The sequence below is a fragment of the Ursus americanus genome, chromosome 2, assembly GCF_024610735.1.
Source record: "Ursus americanus isolate L20-20 chromosome 2, mUrsAme1.1.p, whole genome shotgun sequence".
NCBI classification, from domain to species: domain Eukaryota; kingdom Metazoa; phylum Chordata; class Mammalia; order Carnivora; family Ursidae; genus Ursus; species Ursus americanus.
Window position 1 is genome coordinate 21,761,856 of NC_142128.1, and position 15,577 is coordinate 21,777,432.

At 54.4% G+C, this 15,577-nt stretch overlaps 1 protein-coding gene across 1 annotated transcript; it reads left to right on the forward strand.

Moving 5' to 3' along the window:
• Positions 1-649: 649 nt before the first annotated feature.
• Positions 650-15,457, forward strand: ERN2 (endoplasmic reticulum to nucleus signaling 2). The gene is made up of 22 exons (XM_045776483.2): positions 650-754; positions 2,416-2,521; positions 2,869-2,902; positions 3,134-3,206; positions 4,170-4,242; positions 4,384-4,491; positions 4,742-4,843; positions 5,778-6,042; positions 7,811-7,889; positions 7,977-8,124; positions 8,236-8,357; positions 9,169-9,324; positions 9,590-9,755; positions 11,834-11,918; positions 12,065-12,254; positions 12,337-12,436; positions 12,562-12,764; positions 13,953-14,100; positions 14,191-14,318; positions 14,891-15,014; positions 15,098-15,165; positions 15,251-15,457. The coding sequence occupies exons 1-22, from the start codon at positions 650-652 to the stop codon at positions 15,455-15,457; spliced, it is 2,790 nt and encodes a 929-aa protein (XP_045632439.2).
• Positions 15,458-15,577: the final 120 nt, after the last annotated feature.

Genomic DNA, 15,577 nt, shown 5'->3' on the forward strand with positions numbered 1-15,577 from the left:
CCCAAACGTGACAATTAATGGGACCCCTGCAGGCCCTCCCTGAACCAAGTCGGGGAGGTCTGCCTGCAGCAAGGACTGGAACCACCACAGCAAGGAGTGCTGGATGCTGCACCGTCTGGTATCTAAGGCACGGAAATCTGTAAATTCTGCAAAGACGGGTACCTTATCTCTCCTGCCTCCCAGGCTGCATAATAGGTAAATATTTATTGAATGAGTGAGTCAATCAGTCCATCTATATTCCACCATTTCTCAGTGGAGGAGGCCCCTAGCACAGTAACAAAGAGCACAAGATTTGAGGGCAGACGTCTGAACTCGAATTTCAGTGCCCAGCCTTGGCTTTTCCATTGGTAGTGCTGCGAACATTGAATGAGCTGATGGGGATGGATGCAGAGGGCTTGGTAAAGTACTGGGCGAGCGGGAATGCCTGCAGGAATGGCCTTGGCTGCTAATCTCCCCGTGCTCCCTGCAGCAGGGTGACTGGGGGGTGTGGGTGTGGGTGTGATGGGAAGGGCGGGTCGGGGGAAGGAGCAGGACACCGGCTGAGGTTGTTCCCTGGCCTCTGCATATCCAAGTAGCCCAGCCTGGGGCGGAGTCTCCTCCGGGTCAGGCGGGGGCCTTGCTGTCCCCTGGAGGTGCCGAGGGACCGGCCATGGCCAGCGCAACCTGGGGGTGCGGCCTGTGGCCCCCGCTCCGCCTCGGACTCCTGCTCCTACTCCAGCTCGCGGCGCTGCTGCTCCCTACGCCTGGGCCACAGGTGAGAAGTGGGGCGGCTGTGGGACCTCCAAGGTCAGGGCCCCGGGAGGGGGTGTGGGGGGAGGGGGCGTGGCCACAGGGAGCCTCTTGCCGTCTTCTGGATCCAGAGGGTCCCAAGGCGGACCCTGACCGGGAAAAGCCTCCTAGCTTTGAGAGGTTGCCAGCTGCCCCCACGAACACCTAGCTAGAGAGATGTGCCAGCGTGGAAAGGCACCTAACAGCCACCCCCTCCTGCAGCATGGGGGTGCAGGTGGAGAGAACAGCCTGAACTGGGGGGGGGGGTGCTGGCCTCCTAAAAGTCCTGGGATCCCCAGGGGGACATAGGATTGACTTAAATGTCCTCTGTCCAGAAATGTGCCCCCACAGCCAGTTTCACAAATTCATGAGGCTCACATCCTGTCTCCCTTACCCAGTCCTGTACCCTGGGTTCAGAACCTCTGGGATTAATAAGTAGGAGGTGTGGGCATACGGCCCAGCCCTGCCAGCAGGTAAGAGTCCAGTTTTACAGAAATACAGGGAGAAGGCAAAGGTGCCCAGACTAGAATCCACTCCTTCAGCCTAGAGCCCCCAGAGCGGCTAATGGGATCATGGAGGGTTGGCTGTTCATGCCATTCCCCTGCCCCGCAGCCAGCTCTGGGTCCACCCACGGCTGCCAAGAAAGAATGCGAGCCCAGTGTGGCCAGAGCAGGTGTTTCCAGAAAAATGAGAAAAAGAAGAAATGAGATAAATTAGAGATCTTGATTATTAAAAATGGAAATATTCCCAATTTTAAAATGGGTAGCTAATTAAAAACAAATGTGTAGACATGATGATGGTCAAGGCACCTCAACTGTGGGTAATCCGCCTGCAGCTTCTTCTCAAACGACAAAACAGGCTGCGTAAAGAGAGGGGCTAGGAGGCAGTTTTCTAGACTCGCCACCCAAACCATTGGCTCAGCTCCAAACCTGAGGGTCCTAGAGCAGGATGTGGCTTTTGCAGGGGTGTGGCCAGGCCACCCGGATGTTAGGGTTCCTGTTGGGCACTCAGCCTCACCCTGTTTGCTCAAGGAGGGGCTACAGCAAGTGAGTTAGCCCAGCAGGGGCCCCATGCAAGGGCAGCTCCAGCCCTCCCTCCCTTGGCCGCCCTGAGCCTTGGTCCAGAGGACCCCTGGAGCCTGGCACCAAAAGCAGCTGGGCTGGTCTGGGGAGGCAGAAGGGGTCAGCCCAAGAGAGGCAGACAGCGTGGCAAATGAGTATGGGATCAGGCACTGAAATCAGAGACATGGTGGTTCAAGGACCCGTTCTGCGTGGTTTTTAGGCTAATTACGTACCCTGTGTGAGCCTTAAGTCTCTCTCCCTCATTTGTACAGCACTGGGGACAAGAGCACCCATCTCATAGGGAGGCTGTGAAGTCCTCTAATGAAGGCCCTCAGTCTTCTTTAGAAAACCAGAAAGAATTGAGGGGTGGGGAAGAGGAGGGTTTTTAGAGAGCCCCCCAGCTCCCACTGTCACCCCTGTCTAGGGTCAAGGAGATCAACGGGGGGAGCCAGCAGCTTTCCCAATCATGCTTCTTTCTTTGTCTGTCCCCTTCTGCGAGAGGGGAGACACATCTAGCCCTGCATGGGGTGAGGACAAGGGATGGACCCGGGCTCCTCAGAGGAGGTGACTTTGTTTCCCACTTCAGGTCCAGACTCTCAGGCCAGAGAGCCTCCTGCTAGTGTCCACCCTGGATGGGAGTCTCCATGCACTGAGCAAGCAGACGGGGGACTTAAAGTGGACGCTGAAGGATGGTGAGCAAGGGGTGATCACTTGTCCTTCCTTGGACCTGTGACACAGAAGATAAGAGCCTGGGGTCTAGAATCCAACGAGCAGGTGTCTGCCGGCAGCTGCACCATGTCTCAGCTGTGTGGACTTGGGAAAGTCACTTCACCTCTCTGAGCCTCCAGGTCCTCACCCGTAAAATGGGGCCAAGGGTGATGACCCTACTTCACAGAGCTCTTGGGAAGATGAAATTACATGCATGACGCATGTTTGGCTCGGTGTCTGGCACACAGTGAGCACACAATGAATATGAGCTGTGCTTATCAGCAGGGAGTCTGGAGGGGGTTACTCACGCTCCATGTCCCTGTGCCCACAGATCCCATCATCCAAGGGCCAATGTATGTCACCGAGTAAGTGAACCTGTGGTCTTTGAAGGAGGGGGCGTCTGGGAGATGGGGAAGGCACAGTTGTCTGGAGGGAGTTGGGTGGGGTGGGCGTGGGTCGTGTTGGAAGGAAGGGAAGAGATTGGCTCTGGAGCTCTGGGTGGGCTCCTATTAACCGGGGAGACAGAGGGAACTGGGGCCTTCATGAACCCAGAGGCCGTGCGCCTAACCCTCCCCCTGTTCTCCTCTGCCCCACAGGACAGCCTTTCTCTCAGATCCAGCTGATGGCAGCCTGTACATCTTGGGGACCCAGAAACAACAGGGATTAATGGTGTGTTTCCTACAGCTTTTGGGGTGGACAGGGCCCGGGCTTCTGTTAGCCAGAGCACGGAGGGTGCTGCATGGTCAGCGCCTGCGTGTCCTGCAGGGGGCTCGGAGAGCATTACGGGAAGGCTGTCCAGAGGCACCTGTTGAAAGGGGGTGGAGGGTGGTGTTTTGGGCCGTGTGCAGAGCAGACTGTCAGGCCCCTGAGGGCATCACAGGAGCTTCTTCAGGATGCCAGGGGCTTCAAGGGGGAAACCTACATCAGTTAGCTTTTGCCAAATAGTCACCCCAAAACTCAATGGCTTAAAAACACCAGCAGTTGATTTAACTCACCATTCTGTGGGATGACAGTTTAGGCTGGACTCAGCTGGGTGGTCTTGACTGAGCTTCCTCCAGCATCTGCCGTCAGCTGCTGGTCCGCTGGATGGCTGTCTCTCTGAAAGTTGGCTGGTGGTTGGCGGGCTTCTGAGAGGAACGACCGGGCCAGGCGTCCCTCATCCTCATCAAGAGAGCCAGGGCTTGTCCATGTGGTAGCAACAAGGGAACCAGAAAGTGGACAAGGCCAGTGCACAAACACTCTGTCCAACTTTGCTTGTATCACCTTCGCTAATGACTCGCCAGCCAAAGCAAGTCCTGCAGCCAAGTGCAGAGTAAAGCGGTGAAGAAATAGATTTCACCTGGTTATGGACGTTGCTGACAGGTCGCCTTGCAAAAGGGCATGCACACGGGGGAGAGAAGGCATTTGGCTTCCACAGAGGCAGTCCGATGGGGGCTATCGAACAGCACTCTACACTTGTCACAGGGAATGGGGTGGAATGTTTGTTAGAACTTTGTGCCATAGAGCCTGCTGTGTGACAACAGCTAAGTTACTGACCCCCTCTGGGAAATGAAAACGTTACTAACTGCACCTATTGAGCAGGTTGTATGTGTTTTTCTTCTCTTCCTCCTTCCTGGAAATGTTCCTTCTCAGAGGCTGCCCTTCACCATCCCAGAGCTGGTTCACGCCTCCCCGTGTCGCAGCTCTGATGGCGTCTTCTACACGGGTAAGCATCTCTCCGGCCTGTGGGTCCAGGTCCAGCAGGGACTGGGACCTCATCATGGTGGGGCCAGCTGGGCACAGGACAGCAGGCAACACACCCTGTCCCAGGCAATCTCAAGGGCTGGTCCACTTTCCACCTCCACAGGCCGGAAGCAGGATGCCTGGTTTGTGGTGGACCCTGAGTCAGGAAAGAGGCAGATGACACTGACCACAGAGGGTCCCTCTACCCCCCGCCTCTACATCGGCCGAACGCGTGAGTCAGGCCCCAGTGGCTCCTGGCAATTGCTTTCCAAGTTGAATCCAGGCCAGTCAGTCAATCTGTCAGTCTGCAAACATTGCCCTGAGCACTAGGCAAGGAGCTGAGGAGACAGCAGTGACCCAGACAGACTGTGACACTCGCAGACTCTGGCCTCCAGGATGGGTGCATGATGACACCCCTGGGGTGGGCGTGGGAGGAGTATCACACGGGCATTCCTGGTAACCCTGCTTCTGGTGATCTGCAGAGTACACGGTCACCATGCATGACCCCAGGGCCCCGGCTCTGCGTTGGAACACCACCTACCGCCGCTACTCGGCACCCCCCATGGATGGCTTGCCTGGGAAATGTGAGTGCCGCCTTTGCCTGGCTCCAGCCTTGGAGCAAGGTCTCCAACTCAGGGAACCCTGGCATCCACAACCAAGCCTCACCACATTCTGAATGACACACCCTTGGTAGATGACCCTAAGTGTCCCCCCTCAACCCCCAGCCAGACCCTCCTTTACCCTGAGCTGTCTTTAACAGCCTCACCCCTCCATATTCCAAAGGAGCTGAGCCAGATAACCCTGGATGGCTCCCCTTGTCCTGAGTGACCCCAGGCAAGCCTCGAACACTCTGATGGGTCCTCACAGGTCCTAACTGACCCCTAAAGTTGAACGACCCCTGAGAGATGACCCTAAGTGATCTCCCCAAGAGATTACCCCCTTCATAGTATGACCGTCCCACCCAACAGCCTGAGTGACCTTACAGGGGCCCCTAAGCCACCCCTCACACCCCGACTTCATCATTGTGCATGAGAGCCCATGCAAGTAGCCCTGATACATCCCAGCTGACACTCTCAGGGCCCCTAACTCACCCCCTTTGCACTCTACATGACGCCCAAGTGACCCACATGCTTCCAGGCCACCCTGATTAACCTCTCCTGGGTGATATCAGTTAGACCATGGCTGACTACCCCACATCCTAAGTGGTCTCTCTTGGTGACCCAGACTGATTCACACATCTAGGTCACCTTTGGATGACCCTGACTGACCCCCACATCCTACACCGCTCTCCGGTTGACCCTGACTGATCCCCTGACGGATCAAAGTGACCCAGTGCACTCTGACTGACCTTCCCATGTCCTCCTAACCCTCCAGAGGATCTCACCTGACCCCCACACACCTGAGTGACTCCCTGATGGCCGACCCTCAAAGCAGCTTCCCCCACCCCACCAAAGATGCTCTGAGATGCCTCAGGTCATAGCCCCTTGCCCACACCTCCCCGGCCATCTTTCTTGGCAGACATGAGCCACCTGGCATCCTGCGGGATGGGCCTGCTGCTCACCGTGGACCCAGGAAGCGGGGCGGTGCTGTGGACACAGGACCTGGGCATGCCGGTGATGGGCATCTACACCTGGCACCAGGACAGCCTACGCCAGCTACCCCATCTCACGCTGGCTCGGGACACCCTGCATTTCCTTGCCCTCCGCTGGGGCCACATCCGACTGCCTGTCTCAGGTCCCCAGGACATGGCTACTGACTTCTCTGCCTTGGAGACTCAGCTTCTGTAGGTGCCCATCCTTGGGGACTGGGGAGGAGCCCTCTGGGTGGACGGGATGTTCAAGCATGACACACCAATACAGCTGAACCAGGGGCCAAAATACTTCAAACTGGTTTTTTATCAAACTTATTGGCAAATAACCAGTGCCCAGCACCTCCCGCCCCCCGCAGTGTCCCCAGGACCTTCCAGATAGCCCTGCTATTTGGCAACCCTAGGGTAAAATATGGCCTACAGGGGGTCTCTGGGTCTCCACTCCAGTGTATGGATGGTGCTTGTTCTGCGTGGCAGGTGCTGGGCCTTACTGACTGTTAAAGACTAATTCTTACCCTTCCTTACACTACTGAATGCCCTAGAGTCCCCATCTTAGGGGATAAATAGACAGACTGGGAAAATCAGGGATTACCCATTCATTCAATTCATTACACAAATATTAACTGAGCACTTACTGTGTACCAGTCACTCATTAGGCTCTGGAAGTACAATAATACAGCCAGTGTTCCTACAGAGATCTTCGAGTCTAGTGGGGGAGACAGGTGTGTAAGAGGGCAACTATAATAGGGTAGGATAGAGAATGATAAAAGAGAAGTATAGATTTGCCATGGGAATGTATAGGAAGGTACCTAAATTGAGACTGGGGGCAGGAGGTAGTCATGGAAAGCTTCCTGGAGGAAAGGACATCTAAATTGAAACCTGAAGGATGAATAGGAAGCAGGATGAATAGGAAGCGAAAGAGCAAGCGAGCATGGCAGCCAGGGAATGGAAATTAAATAAGGCTGGAGCATAGATCTGAGCAGGGAATAAGGTCTGAGGGTGTTAAGCAGGGATCTTGTAGGATCATTGAAATGGTTTGGACATTTTCTCCTAAGGCTAAGGAAAAGTCATTGGAGGGTTTTAAGCAAAGAAGTGATTTGATCATCTTTTCATTTAGAAAGACAACTCTGGCTGCAGTGTGGATACTATCAGAGTAGTATAGCGAGAAAGCCCACACATAGAATACAGCATTAGTTCACTCATGAGATGAAGATCCTTTGGACTAGGGTGGAAATGCTAGAAATGGAAATAAGTGGAAAGCCAGAGATATGAAGAGGGAGAAACAGTAAGGATTTGGTGATCGGGGAGTTTGGGGATTGTGGGCAAGGAATGAAGTTTTGTGGGCAAGGAATGAAGGTTTGTGAGCAAGTGCTCAGGTTTTTAGAAGCACAGGGTGCTGTCATTTTCAGAGGTAGGGAACACTAGAGGTGGAAGGGGATGAGGAGGAGGTAAGGAATGAAGTGACAAGTTCAGATTTAGAAAATTGAGCTCTCGAAAGAGGTCTGGGCTAGACACAGATTTAGAAATCATGACTCTAGAGTTTGTTTGTATCTGTTAGCTTTTGCTGCCTAACAAAGCACTCCCAAAACTTAAGGCTTAAAAACAATGAACATTTGTTATTTTTCAAGATTCTGTGGGTCAGCTGGGTGGTTTTCTGATCTCGGCAATCTGGTGGCTTGGCTGAGCCTGGATAGTTTAGGATGACCTCTTTCAGCTCCATCATATTTGGTGGACTATTTGGCCTATGGGGTGTCAGATGGTCTCTCATGCCCAGCAGGCTAGCTGAGCACTTCAAGCCTCTGCTTATGTCCCATTTGCTATTATCTCATTCTCCAAAGCAAGTCACATGGCTAAGCCCAGAGTCAATGTGGGAGGGGACAATACAAAGACACAGGTACAGTGGTAACTGAAACTACCCACCACCATCACTCATCCTTCTCCTCTTTTTCTTCTCCCTCACTAGGATGACACTGTATGTGGGGAAGGATGAAACTGGCTTCTATGTTTCTAAAGCACTGGTTCACACAGGGGTGGCCCTAGTGGTGAGAAAGGGTCTCTGAGGGGCTGGAAAGAGGGAGGGGATGGGGCAGGAGAGGAGCTCCCTCACTCATGACTATCTTTTGCCATAGCCTCGTGGACTGACCCTGGCCCCCATGGATGGCCCCACCACAGAAGAAGTGACTCTCCAAGTCTCAGGAGAGCGAGAGGGCTTACCTAGCACTGCTGTCAGATACCCTTCAGGCAGTGTAGCCCTTCCTAGCCAGTGGCTGCTCATTGGTGAGATTCTCCTGGCTCAAACTTGGAGTAGATGAAGGACCTATGAACCCAGCTTCTGAGCTTGCAGGCTGAGGTCACCTTCAGCCAGCTGACTTTTGTTCTGCCCCTTAGGACACCATGAGCCACCCCCAGTCCTGCACACCACCATGCTAAGGGTGCATCCCACCCCAAGAAGTGGGACTGCTGAGAACAGACTCTCAGAGAACACACAGGCCCCAGCCCTCTTCCTGGAGGTCAGTGCTAGAAGGGCAGAGGGCATGGGGTAGGGGAGACTTGGCAGGTTGGGAGGGCAGCTGTTGGACCTTTCCCTCAGGCTTCTAGGAATAACATCTGGGGGTGGGTCAATTGATATCACACAATTTCCTGGAAGAAAAACATACATACATGTTGTTATTGCCAGAAACATATTAGAAGTGTCAAAGGATATTGGTTATCTAAATTGTGAAATAGGGATCACAGTTTTAATTCTTCTTCAGTATAAAAATTACAAAGTATTTATCAAGTTAGAAAATGTAAACAGAAAAACTATAAGAGCATGCTCTCCTGGGAGAGGGCTGGGCAAGAATCACTAGTGGTTCAAGCCATGACCTGCTCCCTCTCCCTCTCCCCCTACCCCCCCAACCCCACTCTCTCTCAAATAAATAAATAAATCTTAAAACAAAACAAAACAAAACAAAACAAAAAAACAGTCATGACCTGGAGCAGTAATTCTCAAATCTGGTTGCTCATCAGAGTCACCTGGGAGCCCACTCAGGCCCCACTGAACTAGACACGGATAGCTGAATATTTTGGTGATTTCCCAAGAGTATTTGTATTTTTTTAGTGATGCCGCACCCCCCCCCCCCAAGAGATACTGGTCCTCAGCTAGGTTTGGAAGACCACACTCTTGGGACACCATGATGTTTCAGTATCACGGAGAGCACCATGTTTCCCACCACATGGACTAATCACTCACTGCCCCTTTAGCCAAGACCAGCAGCCCTGTACTAGGTGATGGAGAAGGGTTAGGGGTTCCACAGTGTGCTAAAGTTCCTTTGTCCTCAGCTCCTGAGCCTGAGCCGTGAGAAACCTTGGAACCTGGAGCTGCACCCTGAAGACAAAACCCCAGACTTGTATCCAGGGCTGGGACCCCAAGATCTGTTGGCAGCTAGCCTCACTGCTGTGCTCCTGGGAGGGTGGATTATCTTCCTAATGAGGCAGGTAAGCCTACTGCCCCTGACCTCAGGTCCATCTTAGGGTCTTCCTTGGGGGAACACTGCCCCTCCCCTTCAGGACCACTCAGCAGCTTTCTCCCTCACCCAGCTCTGATTCTGTCCCCTGCCTCTCTCTAAGAAGTTCCCTGAGCCCCTGCTACTGTGTTCTCTATGTTCATGGTCCGGTGCCAGGCTATCTCAGGCACCACTCCTGGGCCTCTCATGAGACAGGAGCCGGCCAGGGCTGAGACCTCTTTGGCCCTGTATTTCAGCAACAGCAGCAGCTAGTGGAGAAGCAGCAGCAGACCGTCCTGGGACCTGCAGATCCTCCTCACATCTCACAGAAAGCTCAGCCCCTGCCATCAGGGGCCACCCTCCAGGGCCAGAAGAGCCTTCCAAGCCCCTCAGAGCAAGCCCAGCCAGTCCAAGACCCAGAAGGTGAGCTTAAGTGGACAGGAAAGGGCAGAGTCAGGTTTAGCTTCAAAGCTGGGTTATTAGAAGTCACTATAGTATGGTGCTTAAGCCTGACTTAGTAAGAAAGGATTTACAACCTCCTATGGAGGTAAGCACTCTAGAACTGTCTGCCATCATTGTTTATCATCACTTTCAAGGACTCTTGGGTGCAGATAGAACTGGGTATAGATCTAACTCCACTAGCTGTTCACTTTGACAGGTTACTTTCCTCCTCTGAGCTTTGATTTTCTCATCTATCAAATGGGAATAACAACACCCATCTCATTGTGTCACTTCATTATGAGGGGTTACTGGCGTCATTATTATTAAATCAGTCTTAGGTGACGTTAATATTTGTGTTAGTTTAACATCATATTTGGTAACAGTACTAGTAAATTACCTAGGTCTCATTTTGTTCTTTTTTCCCTCTCTTTAGTACTTTTTATTTTTAAACATTTCTCTTTTGTCAATTAGATCCTATAAGCTAGCCCTTTCAAGCTTCCCTGGTGTCTGTGGGAGGCCCCAGGGGGCCTTTCCCATGCTTTTATTGGTCAGTCCAGGCTACTTCTCCTGCTTCTTTGGCTCTGGGCCAGACTGGCCTTCAGTCCTTCCCATGCTGCTGCTGGCACCTCTGCTCAAAGCACTGCCTCATGCTGCTGTCCCCTACACTTCAGTGCTGTTCCCGGCATTCACCCCGTGTTCACCCTGCCTCTGCTGAGACAGAGCAGCTCCCCTTCCTGAGGACTGGCTCTTCTAGAAGGTATCCACTGCACCTGAGAAGGTGCCTGAGCCCTGAGGTGTTGCAGTGCTTGTCACTTTAGTGGCTCTGGGTGGGTCCACGTAATACTCACCCACTACACCCTGAAATGCTCATTTCTTCGGGTCTTCAGACTTGAGCTGGATCTTTCCCCAGATAGGTCAGACCCCCTCTTTTCCCAGGATGGCTCTTGTCAAAGGACCCTGTGGTTCTTCTTGCCATTGTCCTTCATTCATCCCTCACCACCAGAGTCTGTAAGACCCCAGCAACTCTGTCCCTGCCTTCTGAGCTGCCAGAAATGGGCCCACTCCCACCTGTGCTTCCAGACAGGCCCCGAGCCCAGCCACTCCTGAGGGGCCAGGGTACACAAATCAAGGTTACTGCCTGCATCTTGAGAGATGAGAGCGAAGTTTTACTAAAAAAATCCAGAGCAATGCCGAGGGACAGCTTGGTACTTTTCTCACTGATCCTGATGCTGATTCTCCCTTGCTTTTCCTAGAGCTAATTGCAGGGACTAAAGCGGGCAGCTCTTCCTGAGTAGAGTGTTCTCAGGGCCACTGCACTACACAACTCTTGGGGCGCCATGTACGTTTAGCTGTATGAATCGTGTCCCTTGGAACTGAGCAGGGCACAGCCTGGCCAGACATGCCTGGGTCATTGTGAGGGGTGTCTCACAAGCTAAAGGGAAGAGCAGTAACTGTCCAAGTCTACAGACCTCTGCCTGCCTGAGCCAACCCAATCCCATCCTTCTTAATAGGAAACCAAGGCATTCTGGGGACTCCCTGCTCCCCTAGAACTAACTCTGGGACAGGTTTGCATCCAAATGCTCATTGCTGTCCCCTCCCATCGGAGGGGGGCAGTCTTTCCTGGGACTGCACTCACCCTCACCATGCTGCCAGCTGCCAAGCCCACCTTTCTATTTGAAGCCAGTTTCTCAATGAAAAGGGTTTATTATAACTGGTGGAGGTGGGGAGAGTGGCACAGGAAGTAAAGAAAGAAGTCTGGGCAGAAAATGCTGGAAGAGGGAGAATGATAAGGAAGATAATTTAGCAGCCCGCACCTCCACTCTCCTTCTACACATTCACTTAGTCCATAGTAACGCTGTGTGGGATCATCAACATGAGTCCCGCTTTATAGATGAGAAAACTGAGGGCAAAGGGGTTAAGTCACTTGCCAAAGACACACAAAGAGGATGTGGCAGCCCCAGACTGGGCATGGAGGGTGGGAGTCCAGAGAAAGGTGGAGGTGGGGGGAGGGTCTAGACTGAGCAGAGGCTCCCTGAGACTGTGCCCCCCCCCCCCCCCAGCTGAGCAGCTTACCGTGGTGGGCAAGATTTCCTTCAACCCCAAGGACGTGCTGGGCCGCGGGGCAAGCGGGACGTTTGTTTTCCGGTGAGTAGGTAGCCAGAAGCTGGGCTGGAAATGTGGCTCTCATGGCATTTGGGCTACTGTCCTTTGGGGGGCCATTCTTTCAAAGGCTCCCCAAGGTGGGTGAGGAGGGAGCCTCTTCCTTCTTCTTCCCTCTCTGAAACCCCCAGGGGCCAGTTGGAGGGGCGGGCAGTGGCTGTCAAGCGGCTGCTCCGAGAATGCTTTGGCTTGGTCCGGAGGGAGGTCCAGCTGCTACAGGAGTCGGACAGACACCCCAATGTGCTCCGCTACTTTTGTACGGAACGAGGACCCCAGTTCCACTACATCGCTCTGGAGCTCTGCCAGGCCTCCTTGCAGGAGGTGAGCCAGAGCTCGGAGGGGCGGTGGGGTGGTGGCGGGGGTCCCAGCTTGCACAGTGATGCTCTGTCCTCCACCTTTTCAGTACGTGGAAAACCCAGAGCTGGAGCGCTGGGGCCTGGAGCCTATGATGGTGCTGCAGCAGCTGATGTCTGGCCTGGCACACCTGCATTCCCTACATATAGGTAGGCCCCGCCCCTGCCCCGCCCTCTGCCTGCCACGCCGGCACCCCGGCCCTACCCTCCACCCTGGCACAGCCTTCCCCACCTCCGCGCTGAATTCTGCTGGTTCTGCTCTGTTCTGGTCCCAGTGCACCGGGACCTGAAGCCAGCCAACGTCCTCATCGCAGGGCCTGACGGCCCTGACAGCCATGGCAGGGTGGTACTCTCAGACTTCGGCCTCTGCAAGAAGCTGCCTGCTGGTCGCTACAGCTTTAGCCTCCGCTCGGGCATCCCCGGCACGGAAGGCTGGATGGCGCCCGAGCTCCTACAACTCCTGCCCTCTGACAGTCCTGTGAGTTCTTCCCACAGCCCCAGGCTGCACGATTCCCTCCCTGGCCCCGTGCCTCTCCTGCTGTGGCCAAGCCTGTTTCTTCACCTGTAAAGTAGCACAGTTCATCCCTTCTTACTTAGAGCAGTGGCTCTCACCCAGGGACTATTTCACTGCCCAGGGGACATTGGGCCCTGTCTAGAGACATTCTTGATTGTCACACCTGGCAGGGGAATTGGGGCTTGCAACTGGCATCTGGTGGGTAGAGGCCTGGGGTGCGGCTAAACATCCTACAACGCACAGGACAGCCCCCCGTGACAGTAATCCGACCCCAAATGTCAACAGTATCAGGGTTACAAAATCCTGAGCTAGAAAAGGGTTTTCAATCTGCACTGTGCTGCAGAATACCTGGCAAACTTAAGAACAAAGTCAGATGTCCAGGCCCCACATCTGGTGATTCTGACCAGACTAGCCCGGAGCAGGGCCCCAGGTGATTCTAATATGTAGCCAGGGAGAACCACTGGTGTCGAGGGTTTGGGGAGCACCAGAGGAGTGAATATAGTTGAAGCCCAGGGTGTCTGACCCGAGGCACTTGAGTCTGAGACCCCAAGATTATGGATTTTCCAGTTGTCAGTGTGTGGGTGGAAGATGAAGTCATGTGCACAGGTGGGAGCACAGGAAAGGTCAGTTGCTAGGCAAAACCAAGCCAAAGCAAGAGAAAGCAGGAAGTGGCCACCCAGAGGCCCAAGGACTAAAGGAACTGACATTATGAGCTTGTACAGATTTTAATTAGTGGCCAATATTTTAACTTTCGGGAAATTCCACATAGCAACCTTGATTTCTGGATCCTCTTGGAAAAGCAAAGCTCTGACACCCGGGAGAGTCCCCTGGAGATCATACAGGTCTCACACCTGCTTCAGTCCCTCGCGCCCGGCTAGTCTCGCTCACTTGTTACCTGCTAGGCCTGGAGGAATGCAGCTTGCACACGTGCACTAGCAGCCCAGGAGGGCCAAGATTTTGGATGAAAACCATGGGCCCCTTTCAGTGGTGCAGAGGGGAGGGGGTCTCAGGTCGAGGGGATGGCTCTCAGGAAGCATCCTTGAGTTCTAGTCTGAACCAAAGCCCTGGCTACCGTAACCCGCAGGAAAATTGAACTGTGCAGGCTTCCCGGAAGCAGGGACTGTCTCCTTATGCTGTCTCTCTGGCCCCCAGACAAGCGCAGTGGACATCTTCTCTGCAGGCTGTGTGTTCTACTACGTGCTTTCTGGCGGCAGCCACCCGTTTGGAGACAGTCTTTATCGCCAGGCAAACATCCTTGCAGGGACTCCCAGCCTGACTCACCTGGAGGAAGAGGCCCATGGTAAGGGGGGACAGGGCCTGGCAGAGAAGGGAGGAAGCAGGGCAGGGAGCTGGGCGGGCCTGAAGCCATCCCTCCCGTTTGCCCCTACAGACAAGGTGGTTGCCAGGAACCTGGTGGAGGCCATGCTGAGCCCCCTGCCGCAGGCCCGCCCTTCAGCGCCCCAGGTGCTAGCCCACCCCTTCTTCTGGAGCACAGCCAAGCAGCTCCAGTTCTTCCAGGTCAGAGGGAAATCTTGGGGATGGCCCCAGATAAGTCCCAAGTTTGGGTGCTGAGTGATAAGGGAAAGCTAGAATAGCTGGGGAAAGAGACTGTCTGCCTGTTCCAGAAAGCCCAGCTCCTTCTCTGAACCAAGCTCGGGCCTACACGCCTAGACATTGCCATGCTGGCGCTCTACAGTCTGCTCACTACCACACTTCCAGCCCCAGCCTCCATCCCTACCCCTCTCACCCCCGTGTGACACACGCCCCATACCATTCAACCCTAGTTGTCACTCAGGCTACACTGGCGCCCAGACAGCCCATCCCACTTGTGCACCTTGAGCTAGGGACTTGGTGCCTCTGAGCCTCAGTTTGGTCATCTGTAAAATGGGGACAACAGTACATACCTCATAGGTTGAAGGCCTGGCAGGTAACATGGAGACATGGCACCAAGAAGCTGTACTCGAGGGGCAACAATCTTTATCTTAAACCAAGAAGCTTTTGTCGTTTTGCTCCCCCAAGCCACAGAGGCACTCCTGGGCCTTGTGGCCTCTGAAACTGGTCATGAGGCTCAAGAGCTCTTGGGGTCCTAGGATGTCAGCGACTGGCTGGAGAAGGAGTCTGAGCAAGGACCTCTGGTGACGGCTCTGGAGGCAGGGGGCTCCACGGTGGTCCGGGGCGACTGGCAGAAGCACATCTCTGTGCCGCTGCAGACAGGTATAGGCCAGCCTCGGGGTGGGTCCGCCAGATGGAGGGAAATCCAGCAGGGGCAGCCTTGCCAAGGAGTTTCCTGCCCACAGATCTGAGACGGTTCCGGACGTATAAGGGGACGTCAGTGCGAGACCTGCTCCGTGCTATGAGGAACAAGGTGTGCTTTAGGGTTTGAGCAGGGCCTGGATCACGGGGCAGCCTGGTCATGGCTGAGCGGGGGCTCTCTCTCTACCTCCCTCCAGAAGCACCACTACAGGGAGCTCCCGACGGAGGTCCGGCAGGCACTCGGCCACGTCCCCGACAGCTTCATCCAGTACTTCACAGCCCGCTTCCCACGGCTGCTGCTCCACACGTACGGTGCCATGAGGAGCTGTGCCTCCGAAAGCCTCTTCCTGCCTTACTACCCACCGGCCTCGAGGGCCAGGGAGCCATGCCCAGCCGGGAGCTGAGGCCAACGACAAGGGGTAGGGCCCGTGGCTGAGGCCAGCCTCGGTGGCAGGAAAGACTGGCAGAGTCTTGGCAGCCTGGGGCTTCTGGAGCAAAGATGTGCCCAGAGCCCAGAAGTCAGG

Excerpts from the sequence above, each read along its gene's own strand:
- ERN2 (XM_045776483.2), top strand. The coding sequence starts at position 650 with ATGGCCAGCGCAACCTGGGGGTGCGGCCTGTGGCCCCCGCTCCGCCTC. Across the intron at positions 2,522-2,868 it reads AAAGTGGACGCTGAAGGATG|ATCCCATCATCCAAGGGCCA; the intron begins GTGAGCAAGGGG and ends CTGTGCCCACAG. Across the intron at positions 12,437-12,561 it reads CCTGCATTCCCTACATATAG|TGCACCGGGACCTGAAGCCA; the intron begins GTAGGCCCCGCC and ends TTCTGGTCCCAG.